This window comes from Furipterus horrens, unplaced genomic scaffold (assembly GCF_987537825.1).
Source record: "Furipterus horrens unplaced genomic scaffold, mFurHor1.1.pri manual_scaffold_4, whole genome shotgun sequence".
NCBI classification, from domain to species: Eukaryota; Metazoa; Chordata; class Mammalia; order Chiroptera; family Furipteridae; genus Furipterus; species Furipterus horrens.
Genome location: NW_028327174.1, coordinates 88,557,723 through 88,579,693, shown reverse-complemented (window position 1 = coordinate 88,579,693; position 21,971 = coordinate 88,557,723). Strand labels below are relative to the sequence as shown.

The 21,971-nt window shown below is 43.2% G+C and overlaps 1 protein-coding gene across 1 annotated transcript; it reads left to right on the top strand.

Moving 5' to 3' along the window:
* The first annotated feature begins 2,398 nt into the window (after positions 1 to 2,398).
* On the top strand, positions 2,399 to 20,219 carry MEDAG (mesenteric estrogen dependent adipogenesis). Its single transcript, XM_090273735.1, has 5 exons — positions 2,399 to 2,922; positions 13,615 to 13,724; positions 17,255 to 17,367; positions 17,803 to 18,088; positions 19,855 to 20,219. The coding sequence occupies exons 1-5, from the start codon at positions 2,645 to 2,647 to the stop codon at positions 19,977 to 19,979; spliced, it is 912 nt and encodes a 303-aa protein (XP_090129861.1). The 5' UTR covers positions 2,399 to 2,644; the 3' UTR covers positions 19,980 to 20,219.
* Positions 20,220 to 21,971: the final 1,752 nt, after the last annotated feature.

Genomic DNA, 21,971 nt, shown 5'->3' with positions numbered 1-21,971 from the left:
CCACTACTTTATCCCACTCTTCCCTCTTCCATTTATTTGCTCCGCAAATCCTGCTGACTCTAGTTCAAACATATCCCAAATTCATCCTGTCATCTCCATTCCCACAGCAGCTGTGTGAACCAGTTCATAACCTCCTTAAATCTTACCTGCATATGAAATCCATTTTCTAACTGGTCTGTCCACTTCTAGTTTTCCTACTTCAAGACATCATCTATGTGGCCATAACCAATGGTATATAAACTCAGATATAGTTATACCACTTCCTTCCTTTAAAACAGTCAAAAACTCCCTATTGCCTTAGAATCCAAATTCTTAGACAGCTCAGAAAGCTTCTCACAGTCTGGCTCCAACTTCCCTTTCTGGTCTCAACTCTTATAAAACTCACCTCTTGCCCCAGGTGGGCCTGGTCTACTTTAGCCATATAAAATTTCCCATGCCTCAAATAGAACCATACCTTCTCTCTTTACATACTTGGTCTAGAATCTTCTTCCCAGTTTCTTATTGATGTTGCTCCTTCACCTGGGAGCTCTTTCTCTGTATTTGGAGTCCAGCCCATTTGTCACATCCTGGAGTCTCCTAGGTAGCAGCAACTACTCTTTTGACCTTGCTCTCAAAGTCTTAGTCTATACATCTATTATAGTACACACTTTGACCAGGCTCTTTGTTTTGTCATTTTTGTTGATACTCTCAGAACTTAATATGGTGCCTGATGCATAGCAGTGGCCATGTCAATGTTTATTCCGAGAACAAACACCTGTGTGCTGGGTCTAAGGTACCACATCCCCTATCCCCAAATGCAGTCCTAGCCTCTGGGTCCTGCCTATGGTGTCAATCCACCTCACACCCATCATCTGTGCAGTGGGCAGGCTTCACTTTTCCAAAGGATCCTGTTGGGTGCTGGTTTCACAGGCAGATTTGCCCTACCTCTCTGTAAAAGATTGATTCAGTTGTGATCAATGCATGCTGGGTGATTTAGATTTGTTCAGAGAAGCTCAACAGTGGGGATTGAGCCCAAGGTTGAGGGACCCATGTCTGTAGGAAGTACTTGTGAATGGAGCTCATTTTTATTCTGGGATTTAAGTGAGATATGACAGGACTCTTCACTGGACTTGATTAAGTCTATGGACGGGTCCATGCTGAGCATATACAAAGACAAGTGCAAGGTATTTTCTAAGCCGTACTCAGCTTTTAGGATCTAGCTAGCTTAGATTTCTAAATCATGGGACTTTAGGAAGCCTACTGCTCATTTCCTCAGAACTGGGATGGATTCTCCTCCCATAAATCCAGGGACCTCCCCAGCAATGCTTTTCATTCAATGCATTGTTGTGGTGACTGGACTGCTTGTCCTCCCCTGCACCCCGCCACCCCCAATAGACTGTAAGTTGGGCAAGGGCAGGACTTGTGTTTATTTGTTCCAGTCTTCTCAGAATGTAGTTGATCATCTGGCTCCTAGTAGATGTTTCAAAATAGTTGTTTAATTAAATTAAATGAAATTGTTCTCATTTCTACTCCAGGAGACCTAGCCATTCAGTGTGTTTGCAGAATGAGCACTCAAGTATTTATAGACCAGCAATTTTCAACCTTTTTCTTCTCATAGCACACATAAATTAATTACTAAAATTCTGCAGCATACCAAAAATATATTTTTTGCTGACCTGACAACAACAAAAAAGGTATACTTTTGATTCCTTCACACTGGATGGCTATTGTTGTGTTGGCTGTTGTCGTATTTTTTTTTTTATTCGACAATCTAAGGGAAAAGAGGTCAGTGACTCTAGATAGTCAAGTATTGCACGTTTTAAAAATTCTTGCAGCACACTCGCTGAAAATTGCTACTATAGACTAAAGAAATGAACTACAGAGGCATGCAGGAGAGATCTCTGCTGGTCCCCTTTACCCCCACTATTGGGTAGACACCTGCGGCCTGCGGTCCAGGTGCAGCAGAAGGGAGGAGAAGCAATTGGATGAAATCCACAGGGGATTCACAAAGACTTCATGGAAAAGTGAGGGGAGGATCCTGGAATCTGTAGGAGGAAGGGCATGCCGGTAAGGAACCAGTGCGATGAAAGGCTGAGAGGAGGGAAAACGCAGGGTACGATCTGGAGCTAGAAAAGCAGAAAACAAGCTGGAAGACAGAGGCTGACAGCTGGCTCCAACCTGGGGCGAGCCATGAAGCGGAGATCACAGGTCCGGTTGTTTTCTGATGGCTCTGAGGCCACAGGTGCAGAGAGAGGACGAGGGGTGCCCCCACCCCCACGCACGCACAGGTGCGGTGTCTCTGGCCTGGGTGGGTGCTGGCGCCCTCTCTGCCCACCAAGGGCTGGACCCGACACCAGGACCCAAGTCCCCACCCCGCCGCCGGTGTCCGCCCAGCCCCGGGTGAAGAGTTGGGAACCCGGGTGGAGGCGGGGGATGAGTAACCGTTGGCTGAGGGCCCCTCGGCTGGGCGGGAGCGCGCCAAGCTCTAGTAGTGTTCACTCGGCCAGGAGGCTTGGTGTCGTGCCCCCTGCCGGGCGGGGCGGCACCGAGGGTGATAAAAGGGCCGCAAGGCACTGGGCCGCCTACTTCACTCCTGGTTGCAGCGCTCCTCGCCGGTGGGCGGGCGACACTGGAGCTGGCGGACCCCCGACCTCTGGTCGTCAGGATGGCTGCGGCAGCGTGTGCACCCCCGGCCAGGCCCAGCCTGACCTCCATCTCCTCTGGGGAGTTGCGCAGCCTGTGGACGTGCGACTGCGAGATGGCCCTGCTGCCGGTGGCCCAGCTGCTGCGCCTGCTTCCCGGCGCCCTCCAGCTGCACGGCGACCAGCTCACGGTGCCCGGGCCCGAAGAGCCAGCGGCCGCGTTCGGGGGCTTCAACGTGTTTGGCGATGGCCTCGTGCGCCTAGACGGGCAGCTCTGCCGCCTCGGCTACTACATCAAGAGGTGAGTGCGCCCCCCACCCCCCAGCATCCTGTCCGCCGGATCCCCGGGAACTCCGGCTGACCTCCCCTCCTTGGTGCAGCATGTCTAGATTGTTCTCCTTGTGGTGTCACCAGGGCCGCACGCTCTCCAGCCCGTGCTTTTGGGCCCTTCCCCTTGACATTTGCAGCTGCGCTTGAAGCTGCCCTCAGGGGCGCTGGGGAGGTGGTGAAACGGGGAGCGGGGTGGAGAGAAGCGTAGGTTGGGGAACGCGTCACTGGCGGGTGGTTTTTCCTTCCTGGCTCCTTAACTAGGTCAGATGAGCTCAAACTGGGGACACGCCCCTCGGGGGTGTTTACGGAGGACTCACATCCTGGCTTTAGATGGAAGGTGGGGAGAATGCTCAATTTTGTGCACTACGAGTTTTATCCAGTGAGGAGACCCAGTGAGAAGCGTGTAAAATTTCAAAGTGTCCCATCCATGGCCTCCCTTAGTGTTTCAAATAAATGAATAAATAAACCACAGCTGAGAAGGGAACAAAGCCTCCATGAAGTCCAGCCCAGGGTCCTCTGGGCTTTCCTGTGGGCAAAAGTAAGTGCTGTGTGCAAATGTGCCTGTGTCTTATGTTTGTGCTGAGAACTGACTGCCAGAAAGCAGACGGGTGCAGTCTAGAGCTTGATTCAGGGATGAGTAAGCCCGCCAGCTATTACAAAGCTTTTGCTTCTGGGAAAGACAGCAGCACTTAGCCACCCTGTGGGTGAGATGGAGCCAAGAGGGGCAAGCAAACAAAATGACATTTAAAATACCTTCTTCAGGTTGCTTTTCCACACAAAGAAAACGAGGGATTTTAATGTCTGAAAAACCATTCCTGGACAAGAATTTCTCCCTTTCTTAGTGAATTGAAAATTCCAACCCACAAACAAGGACCTGGGAGGAACTGAATTAGAAATCAGATTTGCAAAGATTTAAAAAGAAGTTAACTATGGTATTTGAGAACAGAGTATGAAAAATAAAAAAAGCCCAGAATTAATTGAAGATGCAGGTTAGGCTTTTGACAGAGCCAGCTCCCCAAGTCTTAGCAAATAGTTTTGCAAAATTTTAAATGACTTTGAAGTATGGTTATTAAATTCTTGACTTTGAACACCTCCTACATAAAAGGTTAAACAGCAGTGGAACAATGGCAGTTTAGAGTCCAGAATAAATAATAATCAGGCCACACAGACCAGGGTGCAAACAATCAACAAGTACAAGATTCTTCTCTAAGCAATTGTGTGAGGGTTTCTGTACCATGGGAAAGAGCAAGGAGCACTTGAGAATAATTTGGGTGCTGGAAGGAACTATCTCTCTTCCCCTCAGGGACATCCTATGGCAGGGGATTTTGTAACTGGGTGTGTAGTCCTGAAGGATGACCGGGAGGGAACCTGGTGTGAATGGAGAAAGCCTTCCAGAAAGAGAAAAAACACTGAGTTCTAGGCAACAGTGAGAGGTTTGCTTTCATGGGTCAGGAGGTGGAGCCATAGTCAGAATTCAGATTTCCAAAGTTACTGCTCCTCAGCTCTGCCAAATTTACCCGGTTGTCCTTGGCCTTGGCCTTGGTACTAGCATACAACTTCCTTTCTCAAATCACTTCTCCAAAGCAGTGATTTATTCCATCCCTTCTTCCTTCAATAAGGTTTGACCATTTTACTACAGAAGCATTTTGCATGACTTGCTTTTTACCTGTCTCTTCTGAGACTGCTAAAGATCACATGATCACCTGGGTCAATTCCAACCAGTGTGCATACACTAGTATTTCTAGCAGGCTATGCCCAGGTCAATATTATTTCCGGGGTGGTGCTGGACACCAGTGTCAGCCAACATGGAGTAGTACTCTGTTATGGATTTCCCCAGAGTCAGGCAGTTGTTGGCAAGGGTGGCAGTTTCTCTTTGCCTTGTCTGTCATCTTCAGAGTTGGCTGAATCCCTGCATGTACTTTCCACTTTTTGTAACGAGTTGGGGCCCAGAGCTGATGGACTTTAGTGACTTTTTCATTTTTGCAGTAACCACATTCCTGTCTGAGGTGTGATAACCCTCAGTGAAGAGCAGCTGAGAAGGTGGCTGGGGGGCCGCGAGGCCAGCATGAAAGCAAAGCGATTCTTTATCACTTCAGACTGTAAAGCTTTGGGGAATCATATATAGACCTTCTCCCCAGACACTTGGAGACATACCCAGTGTTGCTGACCATTCTAGTGGTTTACAAGATAGTAGGATCCAGGTTAAGAACTCTTGCTCTGATAATTTTTTTTTCATTGCACAAATATTTTTGGTGTGGGATAAGCCCACAAGGTAAGCAGGATTTCTTTTCAGGTTTTCAAAAGGTTCTTTCCCAAGGAAACTGAAAGGTTAAGAGCTACTGACCCTGACTTTCCTATTATGATTCACTCGCTCAACTTACTCCGGTTTGTTTTCTGATACTTCAACATTTTTCTACATGCATACCTGCTAAATAAACCCAAGGAAACCTGGGGTGGTGGGAAGGTTTCCTGATGCCCTCCAGGGCTTTAATGCTCCTGAGACCTTGCTTTAAAAATATTTGTTCTGCTTTGTGGGATTTATGGCAAAACCTTTACTATTATTTTACTTTCAAGCTCTGGATTTCCATCCAATTTACAAACAAAACCTGCTAAGGACACCAGATGTAAATCACCATTAACTATCACACACATGCCTTTTTCCTGTAATGCAGCCTCTGAGTGAGGTGTAATGGCAAACGCTGGGCAAAGACAAGCTCTAATTCCTGCTTTTCCGTGTTCCCCTAGCATGAAAGAGGCTGCTTGGGTAACAAGAATAAGCCCGACAGTAATAACAGTGGCCGCTAATGTTTGTTTGAGTACCAGGAATGGCTCTGAGCATTTCATGGCTATTATTTCAGGAAAGCTTATGAAGTTGGCACTACTGCGTCCTGTTTTTGCAGATGAGAAATTAGGATTGGGAGAGGTCAAGTACTGCCCCTAAGTAGGATACTTGGGAGCATGGAGCCAAGGTTCCTACGCAGTATCATCTAACTATGAACATGTGTGTTCAGCAAAGAGCTTCGAACCTGCAATCATTCTGCCTCACTGAAGACAGCAGTGGCTTTCTTGTGAACTTCCCAAATCTACAAAAAATAACTGAAATTACATCAGCCAGTACTTATCTTGTATAATCAGCCTAAAAGCAAAGCAAAATAAGTCACTTTTGCTTTTTGTAAAGAAGCCACTAAAAGCAGAAAGGTGACCTGCTCCTGCCTGTGTCCCACCGGCTGTTAGATGGGTGACAGTCATGCTTACCTGGAGGGCAGCTGCCAGGGGCAGAGAGTGCAGGGGGTTGGAGGAGGAGACTCACGGAAGTAAAGTGAGGACCCTGTGGCAGGAATGAAACATAGATTTGTATGCGGGAGGCCTCATCCCAGCCAGGAAGTGGGAGGTGCTTGGGCTCATCTGCCTGCCCAGGCCCACCTCTCAGCAGTGACCTTGACTGAGGCCAGGAGGTGTGGAACCAGTGACAGCTCCATAGGCAGTAGGCAGCACAGTCACCCTTGCTGCTGCTGCACTCAGTGGGCTCCTGTCCTGCCCTCTTGACCAGTCCTTGGCCTTGGTCCCTGTGTCTGAGTCTTGAGTTTGGGGACCTGCCCAGTTCAACATCCTCTTCACAAGACAGAGTGATACTGAGAAATAATTGTCCTTCTGTGTTGAGCTGTGACTTTTATGACAGCAAGTCTCGAGTAAGTGTGTATGGGCAGGAGGGCCAGGACCAGACGGCCTTGGTTGGAATCTGAGTTCTGTGCTTACTGGCTCAGTAACCTGGGAAAGCTACTTCATTTCCATGACTCGGTTTCCTCAGCTGTAAAATGGGAATAATAATCCATCACCCTCATAGGGTTGCTGTTCATAATGAAAATTCACAAAGTCCTTAAAGTAATTGTTGGCACACATTGATTACTTGACAAATGTTAGCTCTTATATTATTATTATTAAGCAGCCCCCAAAGCCAAGTGCTTCACACATATTACTAAATCTTTTAGCTACTTCACAGGGTACCTTTTGTTAGCTAGATTTTACAGGTAAGGAAATAGATCTTGGCAAAGTTAAAAGTCACAGAGACAAACCAAACCCAGATCTGATTATTGAAAATCCCTGAGCCTTTGCTGCCTTTTCTTCTTCCTTCCTTCCTTGGGAGTCTTGCTCTGAACCTCCAGACACATTCTGGTCTACTTCTTGCTTTTATCTCACCTGGTCCTTGTCACATGCCTAACTGGAGGCCTGGATGCAGCCAGTCCATTTCCCCCAAGGCCTGGCTAAGCTGTGACTCCCCCTGGGTCCCCATCTCTCTCCTGCCTTGCCAACCCATCAGCGGGATGTTGGGCCTGACAGAAGGATCACTCTTTCAGCGCCTATCTCAGCTCAATAAATGGGTCTAACTCCAGGACCTTCCTGCTTTGCTTCTTCATATTGAAATAACTGGAACATAAGCCAATGGAGAGTGGACACTGAATGCAGAGAACTGTGCATTTCTCCACCATTTGTGTATTTAAATGATTAACTAGTTTGTAAGCATCTTGAGTGGGAGGGACCATGTCTTAGACCGGTGTTTCCCAATCAGTCTCCTGGGGATGGTGTGGATGGATGTTCCAATTGAATAAACCTGAGAGGGGCCTGAGAATCTGCAGTTTCACAAGCTCCCATGTGATATCAGTGCTGCTGGTCCAAGGGCCACACTTTAAGCAACAAGGTTTTAGACAGCTATCATTTCATATTGAAATAGTGCATCTTATCTGTCTCCTCAGTGGGCTGTATGCTTCTTGAAAGCAAGACTGTTTCCTTTCTCATCTGTGTCCCCAGTGCCTAGCACATCACTGGTGCTTAGCAAATGTTTATTGCATGAATAAATGAATGAATTGTGCTATGCACTATCACAGTGTTTCACTGCACTGTGCCTCAGTAAGTTATGGCTGAATGACTAATTGAATGAACAACTATGGGTATCCTTGATTCACAACACAGACAACATAGTGATAAATCTAAATGTTTTTGCTTAATTTTACTAGAATAGGGACAGAAGAAGAAAACTGTTTAAGAACTTATGTGAGGCTCTACATAAAGCTATCACATTAGCACTAGAAATGCAGGAAGGTCATCCTGAGTGGTCCCAAGGGCAGAAAGTTCCTGCAAACTTTTGCTAGTGTCACAGAAAAAATTATGAACTTTCAGGCAATTTCTGGGCCTTCTACACAAGGACTAGTTCAACATGTACTTCTCTTTTTCTCTTCTCTTCTCTTCTCTTCATATTTTTAAAATGAGCACGCACACCCTCAGAAGGAAGCCATAGGTTTGAATTCCCACTCATCTTTGAGTAGTAAGTTGTCAGAGCCAAGGGAAATTGGGAGCAGCTTTCAGATCATGTGAACCCTAGAGGGACTTCAGAGAAAGGGAGGCATCTTAGAGGGTGGATTGTCCTGATTCACTAGAAGAAAAAATACAGTCTTCTTTCCTGGTCCCACCTTTCAGATATTGCCTTCATTAAGCTGTTCTCTTTAGCCTTCCAAATGGAAAAGATGAGGACAGAAATTAGAGCCAGGAAGGAGAAAATCTTGCTCATTTATTTTTCAGGTACTCAGATTGTCCTCCTTTACTGGTAATGCAGCTGAAGCCATCCCTAGTTGGGTGTCAGAAGCTTACACAACTTCATTCACCCTGTGGCTAGCAGAGTTGGCTAGGATTACACATACTAATCCTATTTGTTGAACATCTACTATGGGCTCAAGTATACGTATATGTCAGCGCTACTTGCACTACACTGAATAATCAAACAGAAGGCAACACTGTTGTATCGCTTTACAGATGAGGGCACACTTGAGGCAGGTGAAGTTATTCACTCAAGCTCATAGTGGGCTGTGACTGTGGGACTAAATGTATTCGTATAGTCAGGCAATCAGGGCACAAATTAGATCTTTTTACTTTGAATCTATGCTCTCCATCCAGGGTTCTGCCTCTCAGTCTTAGGAATGGAGCCAGGTGTAAGAAGTTTCAGCATAGAAGCATCTGGCGGCCAGGGTAAAAGCCACAAAGAAATAAGAGTTTAAAGGAACCATCTTCAGCTGTTTGCTTTTCCTCTCTAATGATAATGTCAGCAAATATAATAAGTACCCAGTACACAAAAGCAATATTTGCAATAGTAATTCTGAAATATGCATGGTTAAAGATGAAATAACTGGTCTCTAATGCAGTCTAGTAAGGCTTCTCCTTAACAACTCAGTCCTCAATCTTTTAATATTTTGGTGACTTACATATCCACAATTTATAAGAGCAAGTTCCAAAAGAATGCTCATATTTCTTTATTTCACTGGAATTTAGAGGTGTGTAACAATTGGGCCATAACTGAGAGGCTGGGAATAGATTTGCGGAGGTAGTCCTTATTTGTGACCCAGTCATTAGGTAGGGGTCTTGTTACAATCTCTTATCTGTGAGTTCTGTTACCAGAGCTCTCACATAAGCAGCGTTTCTGCACACCTGAGGCACAGGGATAACTGACATGCTCTGCCATGACCTTTACAGGCACATTAACATCTTAAAAATGCCTCTAAATCATCAAAGGAAGATTGTTATGTTGAGCATAGTTTTATTATTCAGGAGATCTTATCAGACTCTAAAAGAAAAGGATGACTCAGGTGTAGATGATGTTTAAGTCAGTGTGTGGCTGTCCAGCAGCCCTCACCAGCCCATTTTCCTGAGCACCCCAAATAATGGCCCTGTGAGCCCCAGAGCATTCCAGAAAGCCTTCCACAGAATTCTAGAGCACACTTGTTATTTTCACACCCAGTGATTATTTCTCAGTTAAAGTTTATTTTGTATCTTTAATAGTCTTTTTTATTTATTTTATTGTTGCTACAGTTGTCCCGATTTTCGCCCATTATTCTCCTCAACCCTACCCACCCACCACTCCCACAGTCAATCCCCACCCTGTTGTCCACGTCCATGGGTCCTTTATACCTGTTCCTTGACTAGACCCTTCCTTCTCTTCCCCCACTTATCCCCTTGCCCCTCCCCTCTGGTCGCTGTCAGTCTTTTCCTTGTTTCCACGCCTCTGGTTCTATTTTGTTTGTTTGTTGTGTTCATTAGGTTCCTCTTATAGGTGAGATCATATGGTATTTGTCTTTCACTAAGCATAATACTCACCAGTTCCATTCTATGCTGTCACAAGAGGTAGGAGTTCCTTCTTTCTTGCTGCTGCATAGTATTCCATAGGGTAAATATACCACAGTTTTTTGATCCACTCATCTACAGATGGGCACTTAGGCTGTTTCCTGTGCTTGGCTATTGTAAATAATGCTGCTATGAACATAGGGGTGCATAGGTTGTTTTGAATTGGTGTTTCAGGACTCTTGAGGTATAATCCCAGCAGTAGAACTGCTGGATCAAAAGGTAGTTCCATTTTTAGTTTTTTGAAAAAATTTCATCCTGTTTTCCACAGTGGCTGCCCCATTCTGCATTCCCACCAGCAGTGCACTAGGGTTCCCTTTTCTCCACATCCTTGACAGCACTTGTTGTTCGTTAATTAGTTAATGATGGCCATTCTGACCTGTGTGCGGTGGTATCTCATTGTAGTTTTAATTTGCATCTCTCTAATGACTAGTAATGTTGAGCATCCTTTCATATGCCTACAGGCCCTCTGTATGTCCTCCTTGGAGAGGGTCTGTTCAGGTGCTTTGCCCGTTTTTAATTGCATTGTTTGTCTTCCTGGTGTTGAGTCGTATGAGTTCTTTTATATTTTGGAGATCAAACCCTTGTCTGAGGTATCATTAGCAAATATGTTTCCCCATATGGTTGGTTCTCTTTTAATTTTGATGATGTTTTCTTTAGCTATGCAGAAGCTTTTAAATTTGATGTAGTCCCATTTGTTTATTCTTTCCTTTATTTCCTTTGCCCTAAGGGGATATATGGGTGAAAATATTGCTGCATGGGATATCTGAGATTTTCCTGCCTATGTTTTCCTCTAGGACTGTTATGGTGTCATAGCTTATGTTTAACTGTTTTATCCATTTTGAGTTTATTCTGGTGTATGGTGTAAGTTGGTGGTCTATTTTCTTTCTTTGTGTGTGTGTGATGTGCAAGTGTGTGTGTGTGAACCATTCCAGTGCCCCCAATACCATTTGTTAAAGAGGCTATTTTTACTCCATTTTATGCTCCTGCCCCCATTGTTAAATATTAACTGACCATAGTGACCTAGGTTTATTTCTGGGCTCTCTATTCTGTTCCATTGATCTATGTATCTGTTCTTATGCCAGCACCAGACTGTTCTGATTACAGTGGCCTTGTAATATAGTTTGATATCAGGTATTGTGATCCCTCCTAATTTGTTCTTTCTCAGGATTGCTGAGGCTATTTGGAGTCTTTTTTCTTAGTTGGGAATTTTATCTTCTTCCTACTGATGACACCTTGAATTGGATATCAATCAATTGTATAGTCAGAGGCAAATATTGTCACTTGTGACTTCAGAATAGTAATCAAAACTACAGATTTTCTGGTTACACTGGAGAATGACAATCAGACCATGGGTGTTGAGAGAGCAAAGGAGTCACTTTGAGAAAAATATTACATGCTTAAGTGACTATAAATTAGCTCCATGATAGACAAGGGGGGAGACTGTGAAAACCCACCTTGGATGGCTCACAGGTGGCACCTGTCTCTTGCCCTGACATCACACATCTGTCTTTTTGATGTTTAGTCTATTCACTCTGGTCTTTTTCTTCTATTGTTACAAGAGTTTTCTTCCCCCTTTCTCCCTCTGCATCTCTTCCCTCACCTCACCCCATCCACAGGCCTCACTGGCCTTTGCTCTTCCCAGGCAGCTCTTGCTTGTTGGGCCAGGTCCTTGGCAGCTGAATAGATGGATGGCAGAGGGGCCAACACTCAAGGCCCCCTTTCTATTTCCTTCTCCTTTGCCTCCTTTTTCCAGTACCTTTTGATCATTGGTCAATTGAGATAAAGAAGAACAGGAAAATTCTGTCTCTGCTGATATGGAACACCAGTACCTCTCCTCTTCAGGTGGCTCACCTCATCGCATTCTCCTTCCACACTGTTCTGCCTCAGTGAAGGTGAGGGCAGGAGAGGGATGGAGAAAGGGTCATACAAAACCACAGTCTGCATCACCACATCCAGTCTGTCGCCTGATTGCTCCCCAGCTCCCCCACCCCTTCTCCACTCCTACCCTCTTCTCCCCTACTCCTGCCATCCTCACCAGCACCCCTGAACATTAACACCTGCACCCCCTTTCCTCCCCTATGCCCCCAGCCACCTGACCACCACCTGTGCCCATGGTTGGGAGGTGGAGACTATGTTTAAAAGCCTGATGAATCAGAAGGCAGGAAGCATTTTAGAGGCTTCATCAGGGGTCAGGTTTTAAAAGCTCCCAAAATCAGGCCTGACAAGACTAGAAAAAAAGATAATGACACATGTTTCTAAGAAACCAAGCTGGGAGACAGATAGGTGGAAGCTGTGTTTTTCTGACTCAGGGGTAGATATTTTCCCACATGCTCTTGACCCATGTCTGGGTCAGGATCTTGTGCACTGACCCTTCTAAGTGGGTCGTGGGACGTGGGCAAGAAGAGGGAAGCTGCGAGGGCTGTAGCACCACAGCTCCCTGCTGCTAGGAGCTCTGCAGGGCTGTGATTGTCATGTCAGACACTGAAGGACAGCAAGCCAGAGAGAAACACTGGAGCTGTCTCTGCCTTTGACTAGGTGTCAGAAGCAGACATGCTACAGTGTAGCAAAAGCAGCCCATGTTGTTAGTGTATGTGTCCCCACAGCTGGGTCATCTGTGGACCCAGCTTCATGGTGAGGAAGGACTGTGGCAGTGTGTCCTCCGGCCTGCTAGACTGCATGCCATTTGGACTGCCTATGTTCACATGACACTGAGCTTGGGTTTGGTTAGAAAATTAGTCATCTTCTTGGCAAGAGTAATTTACATTTGAATCAGCCTTTTTTTAAGCCAACAATGTATGTAGAGGCCTAGAAAGACAGCTTGGTAAATTTGTAGAGTACGGAGAGAAAGCTGACATATCAGATAACAGAGTCAAAATGTAAAAGCTTTCCCCAGGCTCAAATAATGAATGAAAACCTAGGGAGCTCAATCAACAGTGCCCCAGGCAGAAGTCCACCATTAGTTGTATAAGCTCAGGGTCAGGGAGATGTAAATTAGTTCATATGAGTATTGGTTTATGGGCAATCTGTGGAGAGGGCTGGGTTTATTTTGGAATTAGAGAAAGGAAGAGGGGAGAAGGAAAGGAAGATTGTAGACCCATTAGTAATACAGAAGACTGCACTGGAGAAGATCCAGCTAATTCCACTTATTGAGTGTCATCCATTCTCAGTCCAGACAGACATGGAGCTCTGTTACCTTCAAATGAACTCTTATAGCCCCCAAAATAGATGGTACTGGTTATCATATGAGAGCCAAGCGTTAGTGTTAGGCCACCCCAAGGACCATGACCACCTTTGGGTTACATGTTGATCTCAGGCTGACCTGTAGAGAAAGGGAGCTTTATTTATATGATACGAAATACAGTTGCCTCCACAAGGACATATTTTAGGGGATTTCTCTCAAAGGGACTCTGGATGTGACAAGCACCTGTCTAGACATCCCCTTCCTGACTTAGATGGGTGGGTATGTTACATTTATAACTATCTGCTTTTTTCATAGATATGTGGAACTGACCAACTACTGCGATTACAAAGACTACAGGGAAATGATACTGAGCAAACCGATGCTGTTCTTTATTAATGTACAGGCCAGAAGAGACACCTCAAAAGGTCAGTATCTAAATATTTTTGTTTGGTTGTACCTTGCTGGGCTGTGGACTCTGGCATGCTGATGACATAGAAATTGGGTGTGGAGATAGCAGGGTGGGTTGTCGGCTTGTGAGAAGGCTGGAGTGAGCAGCCTGGTCTATCAGGCCATCTGAAGCACAGCGAAAGCCTGAAGATTAAACCCTACATGGGCCTTGGGCAGTAACCATCTGTCTTTTAATTTTCTTTCGTGCTCCCTATCAAGGCAGAAAGTGATTTGACATTCTGAGCCTGCAGGGGTTGCAAAAATGACTGGAGTGATGAAGATGATGGTATGTCTGCTATATATGAGACACTTAGGTTTTCCAGTTCTGCTCTGACATCAGCTGGCACAACAGCCCTGCCCGCAGGCCTTGTCATACAGATGGGAACATTTTTAGCATGAAAGTAGGTACTGTTAATAATTCTGCTGAGTTCAGGCAAACTTGGATGAGGTGGTCATCCTACCTGGGAGATACTGAGATTGTCCCCATTTTATAGATGAAAAAACTAAGAGAAAATAAGTACCTATCAGTGCTTTTATGTCTCATGCTATTATATTAGAATTTCAATTTCAATTTCAATTTTAGAAATGTCTCTTTATGGTTTCTTTCAAGAAATCACACTAAATGTTAACATTAACTCAAATTCCACATGGACATAATGATAGAAATAGAATTTCTGAAACTTACTTCTAAATAACATTCTTAAAGTGAGTCCAAGGTAATAAGAAAGGAGCTACAAATTCCAGAGAAACTTTCTTAAACATTCAGTCTCATCCAGGTTCCTGGAGCTGATTCTCTGCTCATTTCAATCAGAGTCATTCAGATTTTCTTCTCACTTCATAATTCAAAGTCAGGATGGGCCAGGAACAAAACACACCGTAGCTAGCAATGCTCATTAGGACATCTGAGCCTCTGATGTTATTTGGCTTGATGATGGCCGGGAATCCAGAGTTCTCTAGGGATATAATTCACAGATATGTTAAGTATACCTCCTCATCCATCTCTCAGGAGGAATCTGAAGTAAGAATAAAAGACCTCTCCACTTTAACATTTTAATGAAAGTGCAGGGAGTGATACAAGGAGGTACATGTGGATGGCCTACAAAAGGTGCACAGTTGTGTAACTATTGTGAAAGGAGGTACAGAAACCCGGCACCAGTTCATTGTGAGGAAAGCCACAAAATGTAGAGATTTTATGATACAAAAGTTTAATTAAGATGGTAAAACTTAAATTATGAAAATTGTGACTAAGGTAACATGTTGTTCAGCCCTGCTATCATAAACTGTACTTTTGTACAATACAAATTAGAAAAGCCACCATTGACTTATAATTTACTAATTATTCCCAGAAATTTGTCATAATAAATGTGAATGGCATCTTTCAGAGTTTTGCAGTGCACAGTCTGGACAACCTGCACACAGTGTGTAGGCTCTGAATGTCAAGGACCTTTAGGGTCCTGGCTTGGTTTGCGTAAAAGTTAATTAAAGATATAAAATAGTTTCTTTGTTTTTGTTCTATCTCATCTCAAAGAGGATATAGAGTATTCTATATCTAAAGTGCCCAAAAAATAATTTGGGAGAAAGACAGGGATAGGAAAATTAAGATGAATAAGGCCAGTGCAAGATTAGTTTAAAATGTATTCCTTAAGGATGTAATGTGTTATTGGCAGACCACAGGTTTGGTGCTCAAAGCCAAGGCAAAATATTGAGTTCTCAAAATTACCTAATGGCTGATCCATGGTGTTTAAACAGAAGCTGACAGTCTGTTGGGTTGGCCAAAAAGTTCCTTTGGTGTTTTTGGTATGGTGCCTCTAGTAGCACTTAGTAGTTGTCTTTAATTTCATTCAAAAACAATTGTATTAGGTTGTATTGTGACAGATGTCATATCAGCATGCATTTAAAAAAATATATCAAAATTAGTGAATTTTGTATAGCCATTCTAATATTGAAGATGGAAGATAATACGTAACATTTTCAGCATATTATGCTTTATTATTTCAAGAAAGGTAGAAACACAACTGAAATGCAAAAAAAGATTTGTGCAGTGTATGGAGAAGGATCTGTGACTGATCAAATGTGTCAAAAGTGGTTTGTGAAGTTTCTTGCTGGACAATGCTCCATGGTCAGGTACACCAGTTGAAGTTGATAGCAATCAAATCAAGACAGTAAATGAGAACAATCAGTGTTACACAACATGGGAGATAGTCAACATACTCAAAATATCCAAATCAATAAGGTTACTGGTAAAAATGAAAAAATGTGTCTTTTATTTTATGGATTATGCTTCTTGATTACTGCACCATTTTGTCTTTCCTCCCCCTTCCCCCTCCCAGCTGATAACCTTTCAAATGATCTCCATACCTATGATTCTGTTCCTGTTCTGGTTGTTTGCTTAGTTTGTTTTTGTTTTTGTTTTTGTTTTTATTTTTTAGATTCAGTTGTTGATAGTTGTGAGTTTGTTGTCATTTTAATGTTCATAGTTTTGATCTTCTTTTTCTTAAACAAGTCCCTTTAACATTTCATATAATAATGGCTTGGTGGTGATGAACTCCTTTAGCTTCACCTTGTCTGGGAAGCACTTTATCTGCCCTTCCATTCTAAGTGATAGCTTTGCTGGATAGAGTATTCTAGGTTGTATGTCCTTGCTTTTCATCACTTTGAATACTTCTTGCCAGCCCCTTCATGCTTGCAAAGTTTCTTTTGAGGAATCAGCTTTTATGGAAAAAACTAAATGGATTTTTTGGCCAACCCAATATGTTATGTGTCTCCCTAGAAAAAGCACTTAGGGAGTTAAGGGGTTTCTGGGAGCTGAAAAGTTAAGGGATTGTTGGTTAATAGTATTTCAAATTTCCTAATGAGTAAACAACCTTCCCTTTGTTTAGATTATATAGAATTGAACAAAACTGAATTTAAGAGATTACCAAAAAAACAAACCAAGACGAACAACAACAAAACCCACCTGTGCCAGGACACAGACATGGTGTAATTTCAGCAACCAGAGGGACTTTTCTTCCCACTGGGGATTGCTGGGGCATTGAGGAGAGTGCATCTCAAATTGACCCTTAGCACTTTAGGCCAGCTCTTTGGCAGAATGAAAGCCAGTCTCTAGGGGAGGTGGTGTTGGGGAAGGGGAGGCCTGGGGCAGCCTCCTTCGCTGGACTTGGCTGATTTTTTGCTTTGCAAATGAAGATATGTTGGTGACAGCAAGGCAGTGGCATGAAAACTGGGACCTGCCCACTTGGCTCCCTGGGCTGCATACATGGGTGGAGACTCAGTTCTCACCTCTGATAGTGGTGGAACAGAACTTCTCATTTCCCAGAGAAGAGTGACAAAGTACAAAGTGGGAGGCCTGCTTCCTTCACATATGCAAAATTCTCAGAAATGTTTCTAGAAATCTGGTGAGGCTTTGCCGTGTAGGAGGCTAAAAACAATAAAATCTGCAAGTAAGGTGGGAATCACTGCTTTGTCACACATGCACACTTCTCTTTGAATTCTGCCTCCAAATTTGTAGAAAGAACATATGCCTTCCTTGTGAACACAAGGCACCCCAAGATAAGAAGACAGATAGAGCAAGGGATGGACATGGTCATTTCCTCAGTGATTGGAGAAAGCTATCGGCTCCAGGTAAGTGTTAGCCTGTCTGAATCCAGGACGGCGACCAAACACAGAAGGTTTCAAGCACTTCATGTAGGGCCATGTCCTGAGAGCTCAACTCTAGCTTAGCTGTATCCAGGCACAGATGTTTGCTCTTACTTCATCATCACTACCAATAAAGTGGGCAGAGTTTCTAGCAAATTACTGGAAATGGGATAATGGCTGACAACTTGAGCAAGCACTTCAAGGTCTGTGGATGTAACATGATACAAATGCATAGGTCTGTTTTGAAAAAGTTAAGGCAGCTGTTTAAACGTATCTGTCAGAATGAAAGAAATAAGGGGTGTGACATTTTGGACATTGGGACAGTTGTTATTTCTGTAATGTAATTCTGTAGTAACAAAGAATTCTAGGATATAACATTATCATTATATGTATGAAATTCATCAAATGTTTCTCTTTCAGTTTGATTTTCAAGAGGCAGTGAAGAGTTTTTTCCCTTCGGGAAATGAGGTTGTTAATGGAGAAAATCTGAGCTTTGCCTATGAGTTCAAAGCTGATGCATTATTTGATTTTTTCTATTGGCTTGGGCTCAGCAATTCTACTGTACAGGTGAATGGAAAAGTTCTGAATTTGTCAAGTTCAAGTCCAGAAAAGAAGGAGACAATTAAATTATTTCTGGAAAAAATGAGTGAACCATTAATCCGAAGGAGCAGTTTCTCTGACCGAAAATTCAGTGTAACTTCCAGAGGTATGTTAAAAATTCTCATAGTTAAATTAAAGGGTAGAATAGTATAACAAGAGAGGAGAGCCAATGAATGGAAAAGATAAGGCCACTTGATAGGGGGAAATATATCACATTAGTCAGAAAGTAAGAAGTGAAACATATTTACTACCAAAAATAAATATAATGACTTTTCCTTTTAGGCCCCTTAAAGTTTTCTGACATAGAAGCTACATTGTGCAGCACACCCAGAAAATAATTTTAAAATATATTATTAATTGAAATATATATTAATGTTCATTTGAATTTTGTTAACATTTATTTAAATATTATGAAAGAATTATGCTTTCCTGATGTGCATATTCTGGGTGACAGAATGTGAACAGAAGTGTCAGCTGGAGGAGGTGCCTACATGGTTGATCGCTATTAATTTTATGTCAATAAAAAAATTGGCAGGGTTCTCCAGAGTTTGTAAGACCATAAAATAACTCTTGCAAATATTTCACTGAACAAATGACATATTATATTGGTGCTCTCTGGGAGACTTGTCCAACTGGTGTGGCAGAGCAGACAGCGCTAGTACCTCTTCTCTGAGCCTGTTCTCCTTGTCCTGTGCTAGCTGAGCTGGAAAGCAACATCTGTGAATCAGGACTTTTGCTGCTAATTCCAACAAACAAACAACAAAACACACCAGTCTCTTTGAACTGATAGTTTTCAAAGAGTTCAACTGTAAAATACAGTCTTTATTAATTGTATTTAATGACAGTTGCTTTCTTCTAATGTTTATAGCAAAAATACTTACTCTAGCTATTTCTTACTAGGGAAGTAGCCCATCTGTCTCTCTGTTGCTTCCTCTCCCTCTTCATCTTCCTCCCTCTTTCCCTCTCTGCTCTCCCTCCTCCCTATATCTGTCTCTCCCTCTTCCTCCTCCTCTTTCTCTCCTTTTCTACCCTCTCCCTTTCCCCTTCTCTCTATTCCTCCCCCTCACCTTCCTCCACATTGCTTTAGCTTTCTGTCTGGATGTTCCTTACAAAGATGCCTCTACACGCTGCTCCATTGCAGCCATGCTGGTAGGGCAGGGCGGGGCGGGGAGTGTTATATGCTGATCCTCTTGGGGGAAGATGAGCTTGTCTGGTTGTGGCGGTCCTTGCTGTGACACTCCTCCAGTCTCACCCACCGACCAGAGCAGCCAGGGAAGGGTTTTGCTGTTTCACCATCACTCACCCTCTGTCATATGGCTGCACAGGGTGTCCACTGCCTCCTGGGGACACCAGGGCCATGTGAAGTTGGACAATGCTTTCTTAAAATATACTCTGAGCCAGCCCTGGGGCCACTTCCATTCCAGGGCAGTGGGGAAGCATTCTTCAAGGCTGACCAGAGTCATTATGCTTGGCAGAAGGCACAGCCAAGAAGCACCAGTAGCCCGGGCATATGTGCCCAGTCTGGCCTCCACTGGCCCTGCCTGGGTTGATCAGTTAGCCTAGCTCCACCTCCTTCTCAAAACCTGACCTTTGTCCTGGACTGTCCCAATTGTGGGCTTTTGTCATCAGTGAGAAAGGGTTTGTGTAACTCACTGCAAATGTACTCCAGCCTGGAAGAGCAAATGACACCCCCACGTCCTTCTGGTAAACAACATGCCACCCAGTTCTATTGAGCTTTTGAACATTTCTGAGGAGGCCAGAGTTCTGTCTTCAGTATAGAAATTGTTCATTGTCTTTTGTGAGTTCTAAAGGCACTGTGGGTTTGCTTCTGTTTTCCTGTGATGGTAAAAATGCCTGATTTATATCTTTCAGGTTCAATAGATGAAGTTTTTAACTGCAGTCTGTCACCAAGATCATCTTTGATGGAGCCGCTTTTGGCAGAATTACCGTTTCCAAGGGTTCTGGAGTCTGAAGAGACACCTAACCAGTTTCTCTGATTGGACTGGACCTGTTCTAGTTCCTCCTGCACTCCAGGCTAACTAAAGGTTGAGGGGAGATGGGAGAAGGTGGGAAGCAGGCCTTCCACCTGCTGGTCCACCCTCTGCTCCTTGGAGCGCTCCTCTCCCTGTTCCATGGTGCTGCCTCAACCAGCCCCATGCAGCTGACTTCAGGATGGGAGGGCCCTGGCCCCATGGCTGGTGTAGCCTCTCCTTTGAACACTTTTCCACAGAGGCAGAGGTCCTAAGTGTGTTGCGTGGGACCTAGGCACCCTGGGAATTTCCCTGACTTTCTGCAGGACCATTCTGACTTGGGCATTGACTATGATGCTTCATAAATCAGGGTTTGGCCCTCTGCTTGGGACACCCTTGTCTGAACCTGAACTCAAGCCAGCATGGGGTTAGCTGTGCTGTTGTCTTGCAAAGCCGGCTGGGAAAAGCCTATGACACCTTTCACTGGAAGGCACATGTGTTTTTGATCCTGCATTTAGGAGAACCATTCCAGGTAAGGTTTGCTGGTGGATTGGCCAGCTTGGTAGGATGGCAGCCCTGCCATTCACTGCCTACAATTTTAATTCCTTTGGCCTCCCTCTTAACAAAGTAGCCTATGTAGAAAGAGGCCAGGGGACATGCAAACAGTGACATTGGGAAGATCATGATCATGGAAGTATCCTCTTGGTAGATAGCACATTATGTCAGTTGGGTTTTTTATTTTTTACTGAATTTATTGGGGTGACATCGGTTAATAAAATTATATAGGTTTCAGAAGTATAGTTCTATAAAACATCATCTATATAATGTATTGTGTGTTTACTACTCCAAGTCAAGTCTCTTTCCATCATCATTTATCCCCCTTATACCAGTTGGGTATTCTAAATAAGCTTTTAGCAACCCTAACACTAAAAGCAAAATAGAAAAAAGCTATATAACATTACCACAGTACATTGTTATATCAATGCATTTCTCACCTCATAGCTATAATGGAATTCTTTAAAAATAAAAAAAAATCCTATCTATATAAAAAACCTGCATAAATGAATCACTCCATATGCTTATAATGAAGAAGACTTCTGGGTGCTGAGTATAACTTTTATATTCTTTAAAAAATTTCCTGTATTTTGATAGCACTGCCAATTGTCTTTTATATTTGAAGTGTTATGTACTACCTTTGTGCAATTAAATTTTTCTTATCATTCAACATAAAATTGACTAAATTTGTAACCAAGTGTGTGTGTGATCTTTCCATTGTGCTTTGTATGTTTGTCTGGTATCTTAATAAATTACAAAAAGAATTGTGATTTTCACAGACACTTTCCTGAGTCTTTTGAAGAGCTGGGCTATGCAGTATTTAGAGAAAAGAAACAAAATTTGATATGATCTTTCAGAAAAGAGAATGCTTTTAGTAATAGAGGAGGATAAACAATTGTTACTCAACTCAGTGCCAATGAGGAGTATTAACAATAAAATAAGTTTTACATCAGGACAAATCAACCTTAGGTGGATGCCAAGTATTAAATGCTTTCCAAACAAAATAGATACTCAATTAATAGAAATTGATGAAATTGACACAAAAGGTTTTTTTGAGAGTATCTGAGTTAAAAAAAAAAAAAAAAAAAAAAAAAAACCCCATCAGTAAGCACTCTAGGAATGAACTAAAGGTCAAGAAGTTTTCTTTTATCATAAAATAAACTTGTCAACTACGAACCAAATGCATTCAGTCATTCAATATTCACTCAGCAAAATTTTATCAACTGCCTATAAGGAAATATACACCATGCTAATACATTTTATTAGCAAATGTTACAGAGGAGTGATATTGGACAATCTTTAAAATTGGATCTTCCTGAGTAAAAGTGGCCTCAATCTTGGGTGTAAATGACAAAAGTCAGATATTTTAAGATCAATAGAAATCTATAGGACCACAATGACCTAAGCAATTCATCCATTAAATTCATTAACTTATTCATTCATTCAATGCATATGATTGAATAC

Bases quoted from the DNA above. Each gene is read 5' to 3' on its own strand.
- MEDAG (XM_090273735.1), top strand. From the start codon at position 2,645: ATGGCTGCGGCAGCGTGTGCACCCCCGGCCAGGCCCAGCCTGACCTCC. The intron at 17,368-17,802 runs GTAAGTGTTAGC...TTTCTCTTTCAG, and splicing joins GAGAAAGCTATCGGCTCCAG to TTTGATTTTCAAGAGGCAGT. The intron at 18,089-19,854 runs GTATGTTAAAAA...TATATCTTTCAG, and splicing joins ATTCAGTGTAACTTCCAGAG to GTTCAATAGATGAAGTTTTT.